Here is a 25,307-nt window from a genome sequence, read left to right on the forward strand (position 1 = left end):
TGGCAAAACATGCAAATCCAGCAATAAAAAGCCACAGCTGGGTACTGGGAGTGAAGCATTTTAACTGCTCACTTTTTGGCCCTAGAAGCTGCTTCACTCCCAGTACCCTGCTGTGGCATTTTATTGCTGGATTTGCACGTTTCTCCAGTATCAGCTTTGCATCTTAAATTACAGTTGACAGAACATTTTGACCCCTGAGGCAGGCGGTTCTTCGCCAAAACATGGTCCCTTGTCGGGTCTTTCCAATTTGGGTGCTTTGTCAATAAAGTTTTGGTTGTTTACACCTGGCTGCTGGGAGTTCTATGATCCACCCCTACTCCTTCACCAAGGTGCTCTTCACGTAGAGATTTTTTTCCTTTTTCTCCATTTGCTTTAGAGCTTGGTATCTTCTAAATCTCTTTGAATATCAGCTTCTAAATGTTTAGAAGCCCTAGGTGCTGTTTGCACATATGTATACAAACTCCATCTTTATATCTTCCAAGCTGCTCATATAGATACAACAGCCACAGTTTTGCACTGCTTTTCAAAGGGAAAGTATGAGCATTCAGAAATGTACACCTGCTTCCAGTGGGAATTCTCTCCATACAAAAATGTAAAATATATGTATTATTTTCATCTGAACTAAACTCATTCCCGGAAGGCTTTATCCGTGAAAAGGTTTGCATGTTCTCAGTCCCCATGGATAATGTTCCCTGGCTAAGGAATAGGCAGTTTTCAAAAAGCTAATTCATCTGGTGAAAAGGATTTTTGAAAATTGCCTTTGGAAGACAGAAATAGATGGTGCTTATGTGCAAAAGTGTAGCCAGGAACATTTTACAGGAGTTGTGTCCCTGCCGTGCCCATGCTGCCCCTCTGCCACTGCCACCCCCACCCCCATCTTAAAGTCTTCAGGGCATGACGGTTCAGGGTGGAAGTCCCAGAGCAGGCCGCAGGCACCTATGAGTGCTGCTGTCACTGCTGGGTGAAGACGCCGAGAAGATTTTAATGGGGGGAAACCAGGTCTGAATGGGATTGCCTACGCCATGACTCGCCTACCCCAAATATGCCACTGCTTATGTGATCAGCAGGTACTGCTAACCAGATAAGTGCCGGCAAAAGGGATATTCAGTAGCATTAATCGGATAGTGCAGCCAACTATTCCCTCTGACCACCTTGACACTATCTGGACAGTGCCAAGGCAGTCCATGGGCAGAGCTCAGGTACAGCCAGAACTTACGTGGTTAGTGGTGATACTCAGACCTCTAACTGGATATCTAACAGACAAAGTTATAACAGATAAAGTTAGGGCAGCAAAAAGACAGTTTTAACTTTCCCCAGTTAGCAGTCTGAATATCACTGCTAACCGAACAACCCTGCTGGTCAGCGCTGATTCCCAGAGATTCAGCATCGGCCGGCATCCAGATACCTGTGCTGAGTATTCAGTGATTTTATTTTTTTAATGCTGAATTCACTGCTAGTGTAAATCACAGTATCTAGAACTGGAAGCCAGTTCTTTAGCGATCGGACATGGTAGGTTGCATGTAGGGTGAAGAATGAAGCTATTGGATGTTTGGACAACAGTGGAAAAGTTTACAAGATAACACTTTCCAATGCTTCTGAAGGTTTATCACGCTCTCAGTTTGCTGAGTGAAGAGAGACACAGATACACATATTTTAATGCTCAAGCTGGTTTTACTAGGAATGGAAACAGCATAGGAAAATAAAAGGAACTCCCCACCACCCAAAAACATAGGTATGTGCACCACACCATCCGCTTCACTCTATGGTGTCCTTAGATGGCTTCTTAGACCTTCCCTTCGAGCCCCTGTCTTCCAGGAGAGAAGGTGCGGCCTCGCACTATTCCCCTTCAGTAGGGTCTACCACTGCTTTTCCCTCTGCTGCTAATGATGCTTGATACTGAAAGATAAAAGGAAGAATTTGATTTAGCCTGGTTCCTTTCAAAACGTTGCTTACAGCCATCAATAGAGGGAGCTATAACAGAAAAGCTCAGAGGACAGCCTGCAAATAAATGAATCATTTTCAGAGAGCGGACACAAACAGAGGAGCAGCCAGAAGGTGAAGTCACTCGGGCCAGAGGTAACCTCAGGACATGTGGAGGGGCATTTTCAATATGACATCTAAATCCAACTTTGGATGTTTTCCTGAAAATGTCCAAAAACCAAGTGGCAAACATGGCCATTTTCAAACCTGAAAAAGTCAGTCTTTTTGTTTCGAAAAATGGCCAATTTTTAGGCGTTTTTAGACATTTTGTGCTTAATGCATTTTCCTTTTGTGACCATTTTCAAAACAAAAAAAATCCAAAGGAAAGAGGCACAAAAACAAGCCATTGGGACATTTGGGGGTCAGCATTCTTAGTAGTCCAATAAAAAAGGTATCATCTTATTTGCTTTTCCATGTTTTAATTTTGTTTGATTTCTATCGATTACCATTATGACAGAAAAATGTCCAAGTTGCGGGAACGCCTAAATCAGCCCCAACACACACCCCCTTTGATTTGGACACACTGCAGATGAACTGCATAGAAAAACATGTCAGAAAATGCTTCAAAAATAGTGATTTGGATGTTTTTGCAAGAAAAATGGCCATCTGCCGGTCTATGCCACTTTTTGGATGTTTTTCTGTTTCGAAAATGAGCCCCAAAGCCTGCAAACCTCTCTGCTTGTACAATATTAAAACAGCTGCACCTTCTGCCTCAGGATGTCAGAAATGAAAAAGGGCCTGTTTTAAGCCTGTTCCATAGGCTACATAGGCACCTTTGCGCCATTATAAAATAAAATCCCAGGACCAGCCTCAACTGTGCACATATTTACATCTACTGTGAAAAAGTTGTGAATGTGTGTGTACTGTGCCTGGAGAGCCACGCATACAGGATAACGTTGCCTCTGCTCTGCCGAAACAATGCCCCCGGGGACATCCACACACAGACCCCCAGATGATGCCCAAAATTGAGCGGAGCTCTAAGATGTGCGCCCAACTACATTGGCTAACAAGCTAATTAATGCCAATAATTGGGTGCTAATTGGCACCAATCTTAATTTGCATGCACATCTTGCTACGCGCTATTCTATAACAAATGCGCACCCAAATCCCATAGTATACAATCCAAAATGGGGCGTGGCCATGGGAGGTGCATGAACGGGTCAGGAGCATGCTTACAATTTGTCCGCAGTTTTATAGAACACCAGGGATGTGGGCCCAAATTGGGTGCCGGGAATTATGACTGGTTTTAGCAGGCATGAGTCCTGAAACCCAAATTTGGGCGCTGAAATCGGCACTGAATGCTATTCAATAATAGGCGTTCATCTTTCAGTGTCCATTGTACAACAGCATTCAGGGCCGATTATTTTAGGTGCCAATTTTTGAGCACCATTTACGGAATGTAGTCCAGACTGCATAAAGGTAGCTGCACATTGGGAAGAATAATCTGAATCATCGTTACCCGATGCTAGGGTCCACCCTAGGAGTCAGCATTCAAGAAAAAGACCTAGGCGTCTATGACGGGGTCTACAGAACACTGCCCCTCTCCCTTAAGAAAAGTCACTCCAATAGCCTGGGCCACCTTAATAACAGTCTCTCCAATACTCTGAACCACCTTAAGAGCATGAGACCCACTCCAGAGGAGGTAAGCTGGGAGGGGTGGAGCCCATACCTAGAAGCATACAAGACAGAGCCAGGCTGAAGATAAGGAAGCCCAGGCAGAGAAGATTTGAATCCCCAGCATATGACATGGAAGGTACTGTTCCATAATCGTGACCTGGATGAGGTAAGCCATTTGATTTACCAGAATGAACTTCATAAGTTTTGCTTTGAGGTCAGGCTGGAGCCAGACCTAAACCTCGGTGGAGAACCGAGGACTTATCGGCTGTGTTTGCGACATAGCAACCCCGGAAGTTGTAGACTGTGCTTGGCCTACTACCAAAGGCCACTAAGACTGAAAATATTGGACTACAGAAGTTTCCCTACCCTATGTGAAAGGAACAGGCCCAAGGTTTCCCTTGAATAAATACTTATTTTTTCTTTCATCCCTTTGTCCAACTGTATTATTTCATCAGCCCACACCCAACCCTCTCTCGGGGTGTCACAGTGTCATTGTAGACAATACACTGAAATCTTCTGCCCAGTGTGCGGCAGTGGCCATAAAAAGCAAACAGAATACTAGGAATCATTAGGAGAGGGATGCAAAATAAAATAATGCCCCTGTATCACTCCGTGGTGCCACGTCACCTTGAGCACTGCGTTCAGTTCTGGTTGCTGTATCTCAAAAAAGATATAGTGGAATTAGAAAAGGTTCAAAGAAGAGCGACCAAATGATAGAGGGGATGGAATTCCTCCCATATGCGGAAAGGCTAGAGGTTAGGGCTCTTCTGCTTGGAAAAGAGATGGCTAAGGGGAGATATGACTGAGGTCTACAAAATCCTGAGTGTTGTAAAACGAGTAGAAGTGAATCAATTTTTCAGTCTTTCAAAAAGTACAAAGACTAGGGGACAATCAATGAAGTTACATGGGAATAGTTTTAAAACAAATAGGAGGAAATATTTTTTCACTCAAATAATAGTTAAGCTCTGGAACTCTTTGCCAGAGGATGTGGTAACAGCAGTTAGCGTATATGGGTTTAAAAAAGGTTTAGAAAAGTTCCTGGAGGAAAAGTCCATAGTCTGTATTAAGATGGAAATGGGGGAAGCCACCATTTGCCCTGGGATTGGTAGCATGGAATGGTGCTACTAACTGGGTTTCTGTCAAGTACTTGTGACCTGGATTGGCCACTGCGGATACAGGGCTAGATGGACCATTGGTCTGACCCAGTATAGCTATTCATATGTTCTTATATTCTTAATTCCGTACATGTAGGTATTAAGTACACGTGTGTTTGTGCAGTTTTCTAAAAGTCCTTTTCCAGGTGTAAGACAGGCTTTAAACGTGCATAAAGCTTCATTAAAAAAAAGCCCTCTTAGGGGTCCAGCAAGGCAGCAACTTCATGAGGGGAAAAACAATTTCATAGAGAAAATGGTGCAAATAGAAAACTACAGTACACAAAAAAAGAAGGACAAAGCAATCCTACAGCAAAAAGGAGTAGGGATGGACACGTAGCTTTCCAAAAAACTCCGGATGTCACTCTTGGAAGTAGGCGTCATGTGACGTTTATTAGTGGCATCAACTATGTCAGGATTCTCCATGTAACAAGGGATGCAAGAGGGCTCGGCACAGAACCGTGTTTCAGCTCTACAGCGCCTGCATCAGGACTCGAGCGATTTATACATAGATGTAAGTTTATCTTTTATCTGTCAAATATTTACAATAGGAATTTACTTCTTTGATTGTTAATTCACATGTTCATATCAGAGTAGCACATTATGCTTTGTATGGTAATACACATTCCCCTCCCCCCCCCCCCCCCCCCCCCCCCCTCCGATATTCAAAACCATTTAACCTGCCAGGAACAGCACCTGGCCAGTTAAATGGTACTAAGCTGGATATGCACCGATATTCAGCGGGAGATAGCCAGCTGTCTCTCACTGAATATCACCGGTTAGCATTTAACAGGTAGCCAGTTATATTGCGTGAAAAAGCCAGCTATCTGCCAAATTTCGGCACAGCGCCATCTAAGTTTGGCAGCCAAATTTGGCCACATCGATAGAAGGCCTATCTTTGGCCGGTTCTAACTTAACCAGCCAGTGCTGAATATCGGCTTGGCCGGTTACGTTGGAACGGGCCAAAAATAAACCAGATATTCAATGCCGGTCACAGGAAATGACCCGGCATTGAATATGCGGGCTCAGCGCTGACCACGGGAGGCAGCCTGGCTACCTCCCATGGTCTGAATATCAGGCCCATTATCTTCATATGTATTATAGTGTGGGAATGTGATGTGTTTGCCATATTGTATATGTGATCTTGATTTCTGTTTGTGTATCTATGTATAGATCGCACAACTCCTGACACTGGTGAGGTAGAGAAGGGTCGCTGTCTGAAAACCAGCTGAACCCCAGGCACAGTGTGCCTTAAGAGGAGAAAGGAGGGATCACTGGGGAGATGTCATCCTTTCCTCAGGGAGAAGTAAAGAGAGAGAAGTTGCCACCAGTTTTGCATCCAAATTGGAGAAAGGAGTGAAACCCAGAAGCAGTGTGAGTATTCTGGAAGCCTATGAGATAGGAGGTGGGACTCATGCCCTGGGTACATCCTCCTTGCCCAGTCTAGAGAGGTTGAGCATAGGGAACATGTGAGAAGGGGTGAGGAGTACTTCAGTCCCACCACATCGGGGGACTGGCTACAGGTATAAAACTGAGAACCAGGTAAATGTTAAGATGTGATGCCATGGATGCAAGCTGCATAGAAAATACACTGGTGAGACAACCAGTTCCAGCCAGAGAGAGGTCAGGAAGGAATTTTGCATTTAGCTCATGCCTTGTTCAGTAAGTTACATTCAGGTACAGTATGTATTTTCCTGTCCCTAATAGGCTCACAATCAAAGTTTGTACTTAAGGCAATGGAGGGTTAAGTGACTTGCTCAGGATCACAGGGAACTACAGTGGGATTTGAACCAGGATTCCCAGGCTCTCAACCTGCCGCTCAAACCACTAGGCCACTTTCCACTCATGCTTAAACAGACTCCCCCCCCCCCCCCCCCCCCCCATCCCTTTCCCAGAACTACCACTCACCTTTCTGTAACTCATATACAGAGGATTTGCTAAAGGAAACAAGAAAGAGAGAGAGAAAAAAAAAGGAGACAGGTTTAGCAATCAAATGCCATCATGATTTCTATTCATTACTGAAACAAGTTGGTGACATGCACACTCCTAGGGTGGAAGAAAGGTTCACTTCTTAGTCTGTGTTTTACCTTTTGGCTTCACACCACTTCTTGCCAAATCACCAATATTCCCATTCTCCTGGCTCATTTAGCAGGGTCCCTCCCCCAGATGCATTTGGTTCAAATTTAGTAGCAGAAGCTCTTACTGAGAAGCCAGTGCTCCTGCCAAATTTCAGCCAAATCTGTCCACGTCATGCAGACGGACAAACAGGAACTGCATACTAGCCAAATATGCCTACGAAACAATACCAGTACAAACAACGGATGGTGTGGACTGAAATATTAAGACAGATGAAGATGGTCTCTAGTTGTTTGTACTGGTATTGTTTCGTAGGCATATTTGGCTAGTATGCAGTTCCTGTTTGTCCGTCTGCATGACGTGGACAGATTTGGCTGAAATTTGGCAGGAGCACTGACCTTATATCACTCTGTGGCAAAGGCTTGCCTTTCTGTTCCAGAATTTGAAAGATGCGAGTGGTTTGTGTGGTGAAGTAGTTGAGTGTTGGATGGTGTGGACTGAAATATTAAGACAGATGAAGATGGTCTCTAAACACTCAACTACTTCACCACACAAACCACTCGCATCTTTCAAATTCTGGAACAGAAAGGCAAGCCTTTGCCACAGAGTGATATAAGGTCAGTGAACGGCTAAGGATAAATTAGCTTACCCAAGCTGCCCACTTGTCCCTGCCTATTGACACAGTGCATGATCTCTGTTCTTCTTCATCTCCCTGCCTTGCTGCAGACCCTTGTTTTCATCACAGTCTGCTTGCATTCTCCCTCAGCTGCTAGAGGTTCCATGCATCTCAGTAGACTGGAACACTTTTCATACTACGAATATTTATTTATTTATTTATTTATTATTAGGATTTATTTACCGCCTTTTTAAAGGAATTCACTCAAGGCGGTGTACATTACGAATAGATCAAACATGAGCAATGGACAATTACAGTAGTAAAAATATTCAAAAACAATACATAGTTTGGCATGGCATACTACTTACAATGTCAACACAATATGTAATAGAACATTATCCTATATAATAATTCTCACCTCCAACGTTCTAATGTGCCTGGGACCGTGCCTCCCTCAGAGGTGGTCTGCTAGGCAGGCATGCACTGACGTCAGTGACGTCAGTGACAGCTGATTCCAAAGCAAGGGGAGGAGTGTTTCCCTATTCCTCCACCTGCCTGGGAATCAGCTGTCAGTGCGCTGCTCCCTGCCACTTCGGAGCAAGTGGCAAGGAGCGGGGCAACACAGACCCCCCCCCCTCGCCGCATCACCAACCCGCCCCCCTACCTGACGAGCATGAACACCCCATGTCTCCTCACACACCTCCCACCGAGTTCCACACTCCGCCCTCCCTCCGATTTCAACACACACACACACACCCGCGTTACGGCCCCCTGTACCCCCCTTCCGCGATGCTGTCAACCCCCCCTTCCCACCGAAAACCATCCCCCGCCGCCGTCCAGTACCTGTGTTGACGGGGGACCCCCAACTCCCGCGTCAGCCGAAGTCCTGTGCTGGCATTCACGGCGTTGCTTCTTTAATGATCTTCTGTTCAAGTTCCTCTGCATCCATCTGACGTCAGATGCATGCAGAGGAACTTCAACAGAAGATCATTGAGGAAGCAACACCGCAAAGGCCAGCACAGGACTTCAGCTGACGGGGGTTGGGGCCCCCTGTCAGCACAGGTACTCCACGGCGGCGGGGGATGGTTTTCGCCGAGAAGGGGGGTCGACAGGGTCGCGGAATGGGGGTACAGGGGTCCGTAATGCGGAGTGGGGGTGAAAACGGAGGGAGGGCAGAGTCTGGAACAGCGAGGGAGGGTGGGGGATGGCCTTGCTAGCGCCCGTTTCCTTCCCTTAAGAAACGAGCATTTTTTACTAGTAATTGATAGTGAAGGGTAAAGCAAAGATGTAACATATAGATAGGTAAGAAAGTAGGAAGAGTTAGAAAGAAAGGTGACTGATTTAAAGAGTTATGCCCTATACATTGAAACATTTTCACATAGGAGGGTGCATTCACAGTACGAGTGTACCCAATAAACTGAAACACTTTCCATGTTACAAATGTACCCTATAAGCACAAATACTTTTCACATTACGAATGTGCCCTATAAACTCATTTTCATAATATGAATGTGCCTCATAAACTTGAACACTTTTCACTTTAACAATGTGCAATATAAACTGGAACACTTTTTACGTTATGAATGTGCCATTTAAACTGGATTAGTTTTCACGTTTACGAATGTGCCCTATAAACTCAAACACTTTTCATAATACAAATATGCCCCATAAACTGGAACACTTTCCATACCATGAATATGCCCTATATACTGAAACACTTTTCACCTAGGACTGTGCCCTATAAACTCAAACTCTTTTCACGCTGCGAATGTACCCTGTGAACTGGAATAATTTTCATGTTACAAGTGTATCCTAAAAATTGAAACACTTTTCACGTTACGAATGTTCCCTATAAACTCAAACACTTTTCATAGAATGAATGTGCCCCATAAGCGTGAACACTTTTCACATTATGAATGTTTCCTATAAACTGGAAGACTTTTCACATTATGAATGTTTCCTGCAAACTGGAATATTTTCACAATACGAGTGTACCCTATAAACTAGAATACCTTTCACCTTTAACAAATGTGCACTATAAAATCAAACACTTTTCATACTATGAATGTGCCCTGTAAACTAAAACACTTTTCATGTTACAAATGTATCCTATAAACTGAGACACTTTTCACATTACGAATGTGCCCCGTAAACTTGAATACATTTCACTTTAAGAATGAGCCATATAAACTGGAACACTTTTCACGTTATGAGAGTGCCCTGTAAGCTAGAATACTTTTCAAGACACTAGTGTACTCTATAAACAAATATGCCCTGTAAATTGGAATACTTTTCACGTTACGAATATGCTCTATAAATTCAAATACTTTTCATACCATGAATGTGCCCCATAAATTTGAACTGTTTTTACTTTACGAATGTGTCCTATAAACTGAAACAATTTTTATGTTACAAGTGTGCTCTTGTTGGGCAGACTGGATGGACCGTTCAGGTCTTTATCTGCCGTCATTTACTATATGTTAATATAAACCTGAACACTTTTCATGTTACGAATGTGCCCTGTAAACTGGAACATTTTCTCTTTACAAATGAGTCCTATAAACTGAAAACAAATTTTATATTATGAGTGTGCCCTATAAACTGAAACACTTTTCATGTTACCAGTGTATCCTATAAACTGGGACACTTTTCATACCATGAATTTGCCCTATATTATAAACTGAAACACTTTTCACATTACAAGTGTGCCCTCACTATCTCTTTCTAGGCTTATGGGATTTGAACAGAAGGACACCTCCCCACCTATAAGAGACCAGGCTAATAGGCCCCTTTAATTTTCGTCCATTTCGTCATTTAGAGCTGTCTTTCTCCTCTAGTTTAGAATTGACCTGAAAGGAAACCAGCCTGTTAAAGAGCAAGCCGCGCTGCTTCCTGCCTTACCTTGAGTCTTCATCATCCAGGAGATGACGATAGGTGGCGATCTCCGCTTCCAGCCTGTTCTTAACGTCTAGTAGCTGCGTGTACTCGATAGCCTGGCGGGATGCATCGGCTCGCACCTGAAACAGCCCCGCCTCCAGCCTGGAGATGGAGTCCTGCAGCTGCTGCAGCTGGATCGCATAGCGAGTTTCTGTTTCTGACCGTGTACTTTCCAGGGATCCTATCTAAATAAAAAAAAAATGTAAAAAAACACAGCCTCAGGCCTGCTCTGAGTGAGTGTTCGATACTCCAACATAAACAAAAAGCCGGAGAACATGAAATACTGGATTGGTTTTTTTAAATCATAAATAGTGACTTGGGGTTGCAGACAGATCATTTTGCCTGAGTAGAACAAAATTCCCATGAAGATGTAAACTGTCCCCAGATTAGTCTATTTGGATTAAAAAGTGGGATTTGGATTTGAACTCCCTTTGGACTAATTTATTATCCAAGAATCTCTGCATGAATTACCTCAGTTTGTGACTTTCCCTGTATTCTTTGTGTAATTCCTTCCCCCTGTATAACAGGCTTTTAAATTTGTGCCCAGCGTCCCCCCCACCCCCAGCTCAGTGGCTGAGCACTACGTTTCTACTATTGTGGAGGGAGTATCAGTCATTGTGTGAGAGTGACACCTACTGATCAGATCAGGCACAATTGAGCAGAAAGAGATGTTGTGTTAGTGGCTTATTGGGTTCTGGGGGGAGCTGGGGCCCTGTCTGTAATAGTTGGACTAACTGAGTAAAGGACAGTAAGCTGTGATGAAAAGATCATAGTCATGTTAATTCCTATTGAGCAAAAAAGCTGGAAGGAGCAGAAGGAAACCACAGAGGGGAAATGTTGCCTTCAAGATGCAGGGCACAGTAGGTACCAAGCCTCATGTTCAGTCTGCATTTAGAAGGTTCTTCACTTTTCTAGTAACTTGTATCCTAACTAGTGTTAATATGTGTTCGCCGTTCGGAGATTTGTTGTGGAACATTTTTCCCCAACACTAGTTAGATTTGTGAGCAGATATATAAAGATAAAACCTACCCACAAATCTCTCAGGAATAGCAGGAATATCTGGGAAGGAGCCGTGGGAGACAAACACATTTTTGCCCTCCCTAAAATAAAGCCCTTCTCTTTGATTTGGGAACTTGGCAGCAACAAAAGGGTCTGGATATTGTGTTGAGGAGATCCATGTGGGAGGTGCTTACCATGCTGATGCCTGACTGCATCTCAATCTCTAGTCCCTGGATGCTGCGCCTCAGGTCAGTGATCGTTCCCTTCGATGTCTGGATAGCTTCGGTGTGGGTGGCAACCTCCCTGTTCAACGCCTCAGACTGCAAGGGAACAAGAAACAAGAGAGTTCACAAGGCCTGTGAGCAGCTCAGAGCAGGGGCTTCTTTGTTCCTGCTGAAGTCTGGTGTACCTGGGCAGTGTGCCAGGCCTCCACTTCCTCTCGGTTCTTCTTGATCATTTCCTCATACTGTTCTCTCATGTCTGCCATGATCTGTGTGAGGTCGATGCCTGGTGTGGAATCCAATTCCACGCTGACAGAGCCACCCAGCTGGCTGCGCAGGTTTGCCTGCTCCTATGGTGGCAAAGAAAACACTGCTGTAATTAGACTAAAGGAGGAGATTCCTTTTCTTTCCTTACTTGACTCTGCAAGTAACCAAACTGCTCAGCTGTCACTCCCAACCCTGTCTGTTAAATCGTAGGACCTGCCTGGTAGTTTTTCAGCTGCTCAAGTAAAGACGACGCACAGCATAACCATCAAAAGCATATGAGTGCATAGTCATGAAGCTTTTCATCCTCCATCACCCTGCCCAGAATGGTGAATAGGGACAGAAAACTCACCTCTTCATGGTTCTTCTTCAGGTGAATAACCTCCTCTTGTAGGCCCTCAATCTGCATCTCCAGATTACTCTTGGACAGGGTCAGCTCATCCAGGACTTTGCGTAGGCCGCTGTTGTCAGCCTCCACACCTAGCCTAACACGCAGTTCATTCTCATATCTGTAAGGCACAGAACACAGAGGAGCTGGTATGGTAGCCGTTTGCCTCAAAACTAGTGGACCTTGCATGACAACTTCTCCAAACACAATACTCACTTGCAGGTCATAAGAGACCTTGATCTCTAAGCAGGGCTGGCTCAAGGGATTGTGCATCCTGAGCCAACTTGCTTTGGTGGCACCCTCTCCATCACATCACTTCTGGTGCCCTCCCCCCCCCCCCCCCATGGGTTTAGGATCTCTCTCTCCTTTGGGCCAGCATCTCCCCCCCTCCTCGGTCCAACCTTTCTCCCCACCCCCCTTAGTCCAATCTCTCTTCCCCCTGCAGACCCAGCACTCCTCCCTTACCTCTTTCACTCCCCCATAGTCCTGTAAAGTTTATGTTGGTTGCTAATGGCAGCAGCATAACAGGTTGCCTTCAGCCAGCCCTTGGGTCTTCCCTCTGCTGCCTCCCACCTACAGGATATTGCATCAGAAGAGGCAGGATGCAGCACAGGAAAGACCCAGAGGCTGGCCAAAAGCAGTCTGTCATAAACTGGCAATCTTTACAGGACCACAGGGGAGTGAAAGAGGTGAGGGAGCAGTGCCATACGGAAGAGGAGAGATTGGACCGGGGGGGGGGGGGAAGAAAGGGCCTAACCTATAGAGCAGGTGCTGTCAGAGGTTGGGTATTTTGGCGCCTTTAATCGCTGGTGCCTTGGGCCAAAGCCTCACCTCATCCAATGGTTGAGCCGGCCCTGTCTCTAAGAGAGTCTTTTTTGGGCCTCGCTCTCTGCATGAAAATCAACAATGAGCTTTCAAGCAGGGGACATCCCATCTCTCATATAGCCACATTTCTAGGGAAATATTACAATCAGTAGCTTTTTCTCCAGCCTGTAGCTTACTTCCAATTGTTTTTATTGAAGAAGAAAACTCAGGGCCCGATATTCAAAGGATTTATGCTCCTAACTTTGGGGCTGATGCTCATAATTACTGCCGTCATTCATATGCGATTAACACCAGTATGCACACATGTTATTATGCACTGAATGCTCAGAGGGCTTAAGCACTGGTGTTAATGTGTGCACTAAATATTGTTATTTAAACGTTAACAAGGTCAGTAAGTATTCCTTCCCAATGCACAAATGAAAGCAATGCAATGCACAAAAAGAAATGATGACTCGTAATGCCAAAAATGCACTGCTAGGTCAGGGGCAGCGTAGTAGATTTTCAGAAGATTTCTTGACAATTTCTCACATTAAACTGTGGGCTTTGTCTTCTTTTGCAAGCAAAAGGAAACCCGTGCAATTTTAAGTGCTGCTAGTCAGAAACAAACGTGTGCGAATCCGAGCATAGCTGAAAATAAAAGCACACATCGGCGCCTGTTTTTCTTTGCTTAAACATGAGCCTTTCAAAAAATTTAAGCGCAATTTTTAAAAGGCTCATACTTAAAAGCGCAGAAGAACAGCACCGATGTGTGCTTTCATTACATACTATCAAAAATTATAGGAAATGATGTACCTCCCCTCCCTCTCCCAGTAGAAAACCAATAAAAAGTAGGGTTACCAGCTTGACCACTAGACCAGGTGAGGTTCTGGCCCAGGGCGCCAGTGATTAAAGACACCAAAATAACCAGTCTCTGACTTCACCTGGTCTACACGTTATGCCTTTTCTTCCCCTCCCTATGGGACTGGGGAAGTTTACGTCAGTTGCCAGCGGCAGCAGCAGCATGACAGGCTGCTTTCAGCCAGCTGCCAGCCCCTGCCCACAGGAAATTGCATCAGAGGAGGCAGGACACAGGCGGCAAAGGGAAGACCCAGGGGCTGGTTGAAGGCAGCCTGTCATGCTGCTGCTGCTGCTGGCAACCAACGTAAACGTTACAAGACTGTTGGGGATTGAGAGAGGTGAGGGAGCACTGCCACTCCCAGAGAGACAGAGAAGGGGGAAAGAGAGACTGAACTAGAGGATGGAGAGATACCGAACCCATGGGGAGGGGGAAGGGAGGGGGTGCTGGAAGCGACGCAGTGGAGGGGGAGGGAGCTGCCAAAGCAAGTTGGATTAAGTCGTCACTATCCCTTGAGTCAGCCCTGTGCTGTGCATGACCTATAAGCGGTGGGGTCTGAAAGATGAAACAGCTGATTAACAAAGATCTTTTGGTCTCACTCCCTGTGCAGTAAGAGAGGGATGTATTATTATTATTATTATTATTATTATTATTCAGGTCACTCTTCAGTTGAATGGCACAGTCTCAGACTGGTTTCTTGAAGACAACAGGAACTAAAGTGGAGCACATGAAAGAACCAATCAACAGCTGGAACTGACAAACCACTCCATGGTCAATATCTGTATGACACTGAAGTAAAAGCAGGCAAAGAAACTGACACAGCAGTGGCTGAAATCTGAAACATTTGTAAAAGAAACAGAGGAACAATCATGGCAGCTCAGGAACAGGCCTTGCAAACAAATACCATCGAAGCCAAAATCAAACATATTTCAAACAGCAAGTGCCAGTTGGGTAAATTCAAGGATAAAATTTAAGATTGCTTGATTAGTGGCTGTAGTAAAATTGCCCAACGGAATACAGACAACGCCATGATAGAGCTGCAAAGATCACACATTGGAAATGGTATAGAAAAAATGACTTTGCTGTCAGCAAAAACTACTAGGAACCCATGATTGAAAAATATTATTATTATTATTCCGGTCGATATTCAGCCAATTGCAGTGATCCTATTTTAAAATACTCACTGCCGTTATGAAGTTGGTTGACCAAACTATACCTTGTTCTCCTTTAGGTGTTATCTAGATCAAAGTGAAGCAGTTTGTCTTGAGGGAGTGGGTAAATGTTAATTTGGGAATAAATAAGAATATAACATAAGAGTAACCATACTGGGTAAGACTAGGGCTTTTTTTGAGGGAGTACTTGGAAGTACTGAGTACCGGCACCTTTTCCATTGTCTGCTAAAATTGACCCATGGTCCCCAAGTTTTAAATGAAAGAGCTCAGGCTCTACACACCAATTCTGCCTTGTCATAGATTCTGTGACTGGTTGCAGGGGGCCTGGCTATTGTGGGGTGGGTCCCTCAGTGATCACCCCACCCCTGAAGGGTAGCTTGGTATTTGAGTACCGGCACCTTTTTTGCCAGAAAAAATGCACTGGGTAAGACCAATGGTCCATCTAGTTCAGTATCCTGTTTCCAAACAGTGGCCAAACCAGGTCACAAGTACCTGGCAGAATCCCAAATAGTGGCAACATTCCATGTAGAACCCCAAAGAATAGCAAGATTCTGGAATCCTAAAGAGTGACAAGATTCCATGCAGATTCTCAGAGTAGCAACATTCCATACTACAAACCCCAGGGCAAGCAGTTGCTTCCCATATCTGTCTGAATAGCAGACTATGGACTTTTCCTCCAGGAACTTGTCCAAACCTTTTTTTAAAGCCAGATATGCTAACCGCTGTTACCACATCCTCAGGCAAAGAGTTCCAGAGCTTAACTATTTATTGAGTGAAAAAAATATTTCCTCCTATTTGTTTTAAAAGTATTTTCATGTACCTTCCTTGAGTGTCCCCTAGTCTTTGTATTTTTGGAATGAGTAAAAGCATGCATTATGGGGAAAAAATGTATCTTACAACACTGGATTGGACAGGCTCCCCCGTCGTTCTGGCAATGGAGAATTCAACTTCATAATATAATGCTATTGGGAGTTAGGAGATGCGAGCCATACCTTCAAAATGAGGAAATTGTTTTTATCTGTCTGGAATGATTACATTCATTTGTTGCATCATAAGGCATAGAGTTTTGTTTTGAACAAACTGCACTTTTTGTGAGAATCAGGGTATTTGTCTTACTTCTGATCTGTCCCTTGCTTGTTATGTACCTGATTTTCCTTAAATGAAATATATTGAAACTAAAATGCTCACTGCCACTGGCCAAATTAGACCCATACATTCAATGCCAGGCACCAGCGTTGAACATTTGGGGTCAACCATGGACCCAAGAGCTATGCGGTTGGTGGCCAATAGTCAGTGCTGGCACACGCATTCCTAACCCGGCACAGGTAGGACTGCGTCTTGTGTGGTCCTATTTCCTCATGCCCCGATGCTCAAAAGCAAACGCAGGAGCTAGAGGCCATTGGCGCTGTACTAGTACCCACGTTTATCTGTGCAGAATGTTCAGAGGCCTGAAGTACGGGAACAAACGAGTGCACAGACGAACAATGCAAGTAGCATGCTAATGTAGTCAAGCTCATGTTAATGAGGTCCTTTTGTATTCCTCCCCAATGCTCAGAAAAGAGCACCCTATACAAAACTGCCTTATCGCTGCAAAAATAATGCCAGGTCGGGGCAGGCGTTAGAGTTTTGGAACAGAGGATTTCTCATGATTCTCATGATTCTCATGCTTCTCTCATGAATCTTTCTGCAAAATCCGCTGGCTTTGATTGCTTTTGGAAACAGAAGGAAGACCGTGCAAGCTCTTAAGGGCTGGTCGTGAGAAACAGCAGACCCAAGCGAAAGCATATGTTGGCATCTGTTTCCTGTGTCTAAATTTAAAGCACGAATGCTAAAAAAAAAAAAAATTTAAAACACACATTGGTGTCTGTTTCCTGCATCTAAATATAAGCGTCCAAGCTAAAAAAAACTAAACTAAACTAAAAACGCTTATATTCCAGCTGCAGAAAACAGACATCAATGTGTGTTTCACGTTCAGATTTTTACCAGGTGCACGCGCACAGGAGCCAAGCTCACCATGGAACTCTTCTGCGCATGCGCCAAGCACAATCTTCCTGCGCCAAAGCACAATCCTCCTACCGAACTCCCTAATGCTCAATGCTATGAGCGCGCCTATATTTGCATCTCACTAGCGTTGAGCGTTCGGGTGTTGTTCTTCTGTGCTGTTCCGGAGGGGTTTTTTGGCGCTATTCGGAACTGCGCCAGAGTTTTGAGCATCGGGGCCCCGGTTAGGTATGCGGCAAAGTACTATATATAGCTGGTGCCCACATATCTGCCAGTCTACTACTACTACTACTATTTAGCATTTCTATAGCGCTACAAGACGTACGCAGCGCTGCACAAACATAGAAGACAGTCCCTGCTCAAAGAGCAGTCCCGCCCACATATCTGCCAGTCCCGCCCACACTCCACCCAGGTACTAACCAGACAGTGCAGCAGCAGTTGAAGGAGAAATTCAGCAGCATTATGTGGTTAACAGTTACAAAGGCGCGCAGAAAAATGGCTTGCGGTAGTGTAAGCGTGGGTTTTGGGCGCACGCCAATCCATTTTTTTAGTGCGCCTGTAAAAAAGGCCTCTTTTTTTGCCAAAAATGGGCGTGAGGCAAAATTTAAATTGCCATGTGTCCATTTTGGGTCCGACATCAGTCATTGACCTAGTGGTAAAGACTCACGCGGTAACCGAGCGGTAGTGACCTATGCGCGCCAAATGCCACTTGGCATGCGTCCATTATGCGCACCCAAAAATAAAAAATATTTTCGGACGCACCTATCGGACATATGCCAAAACTGAAATTACCGCAAAAGCCACACGGTAGTCAGGCGGTAACTCCATTTTGGTACACGTTGGGCATCTGTAGACGCTTACGCGGCTTAGTAAAAAGGCCCCTGAATCTCCCTCTCCTACCTGCTGATCAGGGTTTAACTGGGCAGGAGCCTCTCTTTTGAATATTTATTCCGCCATTATTACTATAATATGGCTTACTTCAGTTTAAAGTCATCTGCGGCAAGCTCGGAATTGTCAATCTGTAGAACCAATCTTGCATTGTCCAACGTGGCTTCCTGAATCTGTATCAGAGTTAAAATGGTAGGGTTATACAACAACCTAATTCTGTGGGGAAGATTTTAGGACAAAAAGGAGTCCTGCTGGGGATCCGAATCAACCCAGCAGGAAGATGCAACCTACAGTTACCCTAAACTTCCACAGGCGTAAAATATGAGGTGTTCTCAGCCACAGCTTTTCGGCACTATACATGGCTCATTGCAATGTAATAGAGGCATGTTGTGGTAGAGGTTTAACTCTTCTCCAGCCTGCAGTGCATGTGCCACATACCTCTGCCCAAGGCCAGCTCAAGAGGTTGTGATACCCAACTTTTGGTTTTACACCCCTCCCTCTATCTTAGATAAGCTAGTGGCATCAGAGGCAGGTGATTTTGGTGTGCTTTAACTTAGGCATCCTGAGCCACTGCCTCACCTGCTCATGGCTTAAGCTGGCCCTGCCTTTGCCCTTTCAAACTTTATTAGCTGTAGGAATAGATTTCACTTAGTTTGTTCTCTGTGTTTCTAGAATGCCTGAGGGCATCTTCTGTCTCAACCTATGGACCACGTGAGGCACTGACCCAGGGTGCCGGTAATAAAGGGCGCTTTAATACCAGCCTGATTTATCCTAGAAGGATAGATACTGGACTGGGATTTTGGCATCCTTTACCACCGGCGCCCTGAGCCAGTGCCTTCTCTGGTCCAGCGAGGGGGGAGGGGGACTTAAGAGAGAGGGGGAGATTCTAGATCACAGGTGGGGGTGGGGGCAGAGAAGAGGCACAGAGAACAGATTGCAGGTGGTGGGGGTGGCGCCAATGAATAAGTTAACTCAGGGCAACACAGTCCCTTGAGCCAACCCCGAGGACACCCATTTGGATCCCTCCTCAGAGATCATGGTTCTGTCTGCACTCCAGAGCCCCTGGTCAAAAGCTAAAATCTAGCAATGAACGCATTACATAAAAGGTGGTACCTTTGATCTAAGTGTGTTAATCTCATCATAGTAGCCGCTCAGGTCACGCTCAGCAACAGGCGTCCTCCCCTCAAAAAACTGACGGATCTGCAGTTCCAACTGGCCATTGGCCTTCTCGAGAGAACGCACCTGCGAGAGTTTAAGAGCACAGTCATAGAAACACCAGAGCAGATAGAAAGCTCCAAAATCTAGTTCTAGATTTATTTCAAAGCAGAAAAAAAGCACAAGAAGTAATGAAATTGAAACGTAAAATATAAACAAACGTAACAACAAAATAATCATAAAGGAGGTCATTTTATGAGGAGTCATCTTGTTTTAGATGGCAGGAAGGTGCGTAAGTGGCAGTATTCTAATCTTTTAGGGGTTAATAATATTCAGCTGGTGGCGGTCAGCATTTTTTTAAACGCTGACTGCTGCCACCAAAATTATGCCTGGATATTCAATGTGGGGCAATATCTGGGGACGGCATTAAATGTCCATATAAGTGACAATATTCGGCCCTTGACTAGATAAATTAAACTGGCCAAAGATAGAACTGCTATTTATGCGGTCCTATTTGGCTGGCTTCTTTAACCGGTTAAGTGCTGAAGAGCCCCCAGACAGCCCACACAATAGCCAGTTTTGGTTTTAGCAGTTAGAGGGGATACTGAACAGCAGTATCCGCTGAATATTCCCTCGGGCCCAGTCAGCGTGAGTTAACTGGATAAGAACCTCTCTTAAGTGGTTAACTCAGTTTGACTATCAAACCCTTAGAATAGTGTTTCCTGAGGCCAGGCCTGAAGTCCCCCTTGCCAGTCAAGTTTTCAGGATATCCACAATGAATATGCATGAAAAAGATTAGCATATAATGAAGGCAGAATATGCAAATCAAGTTCATGCGTATTCATGGATATCCTGAAAACCTGACTGGCAAGGGGGACTTCAGAACTGGACTTGGAATACTGACTAGTGGAACAGAATACAGCATGTGTTGGTGGCAAGTACTTTACTGGTGGATGTGTTTGGCAGAATGTGAGCACAGCAGTGGCATTGTCACGGTAGGAGGGCCTGGGCCCCCCCATCTTGGTTCAGGCCTCCCCCAAAGTTGAGGCGCTGTCTGCTGCTTTGACTAGTGGGGGTCCCCAAGCCCTACCAGTGGAAGCCCTCCTCTACCCAAAGCCTGGCTGTTGGGGGAGCTTTACCTGGGCTGCTGCTGCCACGCCGTCCTACCCCCCCCCCCCCCACCCACACGCTTGTGTTTTGTGAAACTGAGCATGTGCAAGGAAGGCCTCCCCCCCCCCCCACGCATGTGCAAAAATCAAGCATGTGCAGGGGGCAGGCCTCTCCCGTGTGTGCTCAGTTTTGTGAAAAACAAGCATGCAGAGGGGTGAGGGCCTTTCATGGCAGCAACCCAGGAAAAGCGCCAACTTCCAGGCTTCAACTGAAGGAGGACTTCTGTTGGCAGGGCTTGGGGACCCCTTGCCAGCTCAGGTATGTAGGGTTGCAGAGGGGGGGTAGAGAATGGGATAGAGTAGGGCAACTTTTTGTGCCCCCCCCCCATACACACACACACACACACACACTTTGGGCTCAGCTCCCCCATTCCTCCCCAAACCCAAGGTCTGCTACATACCTGGTACACAGTAGATCTATAAATTATAGACGTTCTCATTTACACACCTGTGTGCAAATTTACACCAGCCACAGAGATGGTGTAAGTGATCATATTTTACAGTATGTGTGGTTTTAGCCATTTGCGCTAGTATTCTATATGGAAAAGTAAGCGCCTACTTTACAAATTAGGCTTGGCGCCCTGTCACGGAATTATCCTCAAAATAACAAAGATAAATGGAACAGGTTCAAATGCAATACAGCAAAGGCTAACTTTAGAAGTAAGTGATTTGATAGGTTAAAGAGGAAGCTGCAGTTTGGAAATACGTAACAGAAGAAGGTGAAATGTATTTGATCATCAGTGTTTGAGTGAAGAAAAGCCGTTATCATATCATAAGTACATAAGTAATGCCACACTGGGAAAAGACCAAGGGTCCATCGAGCCCAGCATCCTGTCCACGACAGTGGCCAATCCAGGCCAAGGGCACCTGGCAAGCTTCCCAAACGTACAAACATTCTATACATGTTATTCCTGGAATTGTGGATTTTTCCCAAGTCCATTTAGTAGCGGTTTATGGACTTGTTCTTTAGGAAACCATCTAACCCCTTTTTTAAACTCTGCTAAGCTAACCGCCTTCACCACGTTCTCCGGCAACGAATTCCAGAGTTTAATTACACGTTGGGTGAAGAAAACTTTTCTCCGATTTCTTTTAAATTTACTACACTGTAGTTTCATCGCATGCCCCTAGTCCTAGTATTTTTGGAAAGCGTGAACAGACGCTTCACATCCACCTGTTCCACTCCACTCAATATTTTATATACCTCTATCATGTCTCCCCTCAGCCGTCTCTTCTCCAAGCTGTATAGCCCTAGCCTCCTTAGTCTTTCTTCATAGGGAAGTCGTCCCATCCCCGCTATCATTTTAGTCGCCCTTCGCTGCACCTTTTCCAATTCTATTATATCTTTCTTGAGATGCGGCGACCAGAATTGAACACAATACTCAAGGTGCGGTCACACCATGGAGCGATACAACGGCATTATAACATCCTCACACCTGTTTTCCATACCTTTCCTAATAATACCCAACATTCTATTCGCTTTCCTAGCCGCAGCAGCACACTGAGCAGAAGGTTTCAGTGTATTATCGACGACGACACCCAGATCCCTTTCTTGGTCCGTAACTCCTAACGTGGAACCTTGGATGACGTAGCTATAATTCGGGTTCTTTTTTCCCACATGCATCACCTTGCACTTGCTCACATTAAATGTCATCTGCCATTTAGCCGCCCAGTCTCATAAGGTCCTTCTGTAATTTTTCACAATCCTGTCGCGAGTTAATGACTTTGAATAACTTTGTGTCATCAGCAAATTTTATTACCTCGCTAGTTACTCCCATCTCTAAATCATTTATAAATATATTAAAAAGCAGTGGTCCTAGCACAGACCCCCAAGGAACCCCACTAACTACCCTTCTCCATTGTGAATACTACCCATTTAACCCCACTCTCTGTTTCCTATCATTCAACCAGTTTTTAATCCACAAAAGGACATTTCCTCCTATCCCATGACCCTCCAATTTCCTCTGTAGTCTTTCATGAGGTACCTTGTCAAACGCCTTTTGAAAATCCAGATACACGATATCAACCGGCTCCCCTTTGTCCACGTTTGTTTACTTCTTCAAAGAATTGAAGTAGATTGTAAGCTCCTTTTAGCAGGGACTGTCCTTTGTTAAACTGCACAGCGCTGCGTAACCCTAGTAGTGCTTTAGAAATGTTAAGTAGTAGTAAATTGGTCAGGCAAGATTTCCCCACACGAAACCCGTGCTGACTTGGTCTCAGTAATCCATGTCCTTGGATGTGCTCTGTAATTTTGTTTTTGATAATAGCCTCTACCATCATAGGCATTAATGCTTCAGTGTAAGTGTACCAGGTGCCCTGTTTCCTTGTCATTCACATACCTGCAGGCCGGCATTTAAACCTCTCATGGATACATTTAGAGGGGAAACTGTTCCAGCATAATCTCTTTCACCATCAGAAATCTAAGCAAACCTTACAGCAGCCCTCGTGCAGGCGTCATATTGACATGTGCAAAGCATGACTACACTGAGACTAGATTGGATCTTGTATTCCACATTTACAAAGGTTGAAAACCTGCTTGGTGTGGATTCGATTAAAGATCAGTGACCAAAGAATGCATTGCAGGAAGGAGATTTCTAAAAGGAAAGAGATGTTTGGATAATCAGAGACTCCGAAAAGGCATAAAGCACACACACAAAAACAAAAAGAATAAATAAAAGCGATCCAGGAGCGAGGCCGGAGGAAGAGGAAGCACTAGGTAGAAAACCAGCATGCTGACCTTGGTGCACCAAGCGGGTGCTGAAGCTAAGTGGAGGAGTGAGGTTACATAACTTTACTGGTCAGCTCTCAGGAATGTGGTCTCCTACTGTGAGCAAGCTGGCCAAAGGCCAATCCCTCCCTATAAGGGTTCTGCACCCCCTTTCACTGCATTACCTTAGGAAGTGAACACCTGATTTATCAATTGCATCCACTTCTGAAATATATTTAATATTTAGATTTAGATTTTTTGCTCACACCTTTTTTCAATAAGATATACAATAAGATTTACCAGAGGAAAAATTATGAAATATTCATGTGCCAAAGGTCGATAAATTCCAGAAGCAAAACTGAAACACCTCAAATCTGCAAAGATCCATCCAGTGACTGACCAGTATCACTCCTGGTGCAAACAGTGGGAAAGAACATTTCTCTGCAGTATTTCATTTCATTGTTCTGTCTTAACTTCCTGGAACAGCAGAGCCAGCACTGAAGCTCACCAGCTGCCTGAAGGGTGCAAAATATCACAAAAACAAAGGGCCCTATTTACTGAGGGGCCAAGATTCAGCAGGAGATAACTGGGTAGGAGTTCCTAAATGGTTATCTCCCACTGACCAGGAGATCCCCAGATGTCTAGCAGCATTAAACTAGATAATGCCACTGAAAATCCAGGGAGACTGCAGCAGCACTACCTGTTTAATGCTGGGGGCGGAGCCAGGAGTTACCCAGGCACTGCCCATATTCAGCAGGAGGAGTATCCCGGATAGCTACCCAGTTAACAGGACAGTAATAAGGCCAAGTCTGCCGAGAGGGGGGGGGGCAGGGGGGACAAAATTCCCCAGGCCCGGGCCTCCAAGGGGGACCCAGCGCTGCAGTCCCCAGTCTCACCTGCCCGCCCTCGGCTCCGTCGACAGCCCTCTCCATCCGCCACCGGTCCCCCTGCATTCAAATCGATTCAGCAGCGCCTCACCTCTGTGTGAAAGCGCAGCGGCAGATTCGCCTCCCTTCGGGCCTTCCCTCCCTGTGTCCTGCCCTTGTCTGATGTAACTTCCTGTTTCTGCGAGAGCAGGACACAGGGAGGGAAGGCCCGAAAGGAGGCGATCTGCCGCTGCGCTTTCACACGGAGGTGAGGCGCTGCCAATTTGAATGCAGGGGGCCCGGTGGCGGACAGAGAGGGCCTGTCAACGGGGCTGGGGGTAGGTGGGTGGACACTGGGGACTGCGGCGCCGGTGGCCTCAGTAGCGATTGGGGGAGCGGCCTCAGGGGGGCGGTAGCGGGGCCCCAGGACAGCCTTGCCCCGGGCCCAGCTCAGAGTCTCGGCGACCCTGAACAAGGCTGTATCCGAGTACAGCCACTGAGAACCAGTGCTACCTGGATAACTCCACCAACTGCCCAGATCCAGACAGGTGCCAGTGCTGAATATCCAGACACAATTCAGCCAGCAACGGCTAGCATTTAAAAAACCCTGACTGCCATCGGCTGAATATAACTCCCTGGGAGTTCTTCCTGTTGGACATACAATGGGAGAAAACTTTTAACAACTCAAATTGGAGAAAAGGCTATTTCAACAGACAAAAAACAGCAGGAGCAGGTCTTAGTCTTAGCATGTAGTGGGCAAAGGTGCTCTTAACCTCTGCCTAAGGTCTGGCTATAGTCACACAGAACAGAGTGCAATTGTGGTCATCTGTCCTTGTCACAGGAAAGAGACTCCTAAGGCTGAGAGGTTTTGAATCTAGAGCAAGATCAAAGAGCAGACATGTGAAGATTTAAAAAATGGCATACCTGTTTCTTGTGCACGTGCTTCAAAATAATGTGCCAGTCCCCCATTGTCTGTTCTCTGAAACAGTCTTAAATAAAGAGGAAGATACATACCTTCTCCAAGTAGGTAGCCAGGCGTTCATTCAAGTTCTGCAGTGTCTCCTTCTCATTCATGCTCAGAGAGCCACGATCTTTGGCAAGAACACCCCCGGCAAAGCCTACAACAAACCCACCACCAATGCCAAAGGCCGAGCCATATCCCCCTCCAATGCCAGCCTTGACAAAGCTGGCACTAGAAGAGGATATGCGGGCGCCCGTACCACCAGCTCCTCCAACCACACTGAATGCTCTCCGTCCCCCTTTCTGAGAGCTACTGAGCAGGCCAACCTGAGGTCCACGGACTGAGGTATCCTGAGAGCTAAAGGACTGGGAAAAGCTACGGCTTGAGAAACTAGCCATGTCTGGCTGATATGTGGGGCAGAACTAGATTCAGTGATTAGTTGCTAAGGGCAAATGGAAGAGCAGGCTATCCTCCCAGCCTTC

General features: G+C 45.5%; 1 protein-coding gene across 1 annotated transcript; it reads right to left on the minus strand.

The window, feature by feature from the left end:
• Window positions 1-1,651: 1,651 nt before the first annotated feature.
• LOC115481648 (keratin, type I cytoskeletal 19-like) lies at window positions 1,652-25,307 on the minus strand. The gene is made up of 9 exons (XM_030220965.1): window positions 24,879-25,307; window positions 19,084-19,212; window positions 18,061-18,143; window positions 12,214-12,370; window positions 11,786-11,947; window positions 11,571-11,696; window positions 10,342-10,562; window positions 6,657-6,685; window positions 1,652-1,896 (listed from the first exon to the last, which is right to left on the minus strand). Exons 1-9 carry the CDS (start codon window positions 25,221-25,223, stop codon window positions 1,847-1,849), a joined length of 1,302 nt encoding a protein of 433 aa, XP_030076825.1. The 5' UTR covers window positions 25,224-25,307; the 3' UTR covers window positions 1,652-1,846.

This window comes from Microcaecilia unicolor, chromosome 12 (assembly GCF_901765095.1).
Source record: "Microcaecilia unicolor chromosome 12, aMicUni1.1, whole genome shotgun sequence".
Taxonomy (NCBI): domain Eukaryota; kingdom Metazoa; phylum Chordata; class Amphibia; order Gymnophiona; family Siphonopidae; genus Microcaecilia; species Microcaecilia unicolor.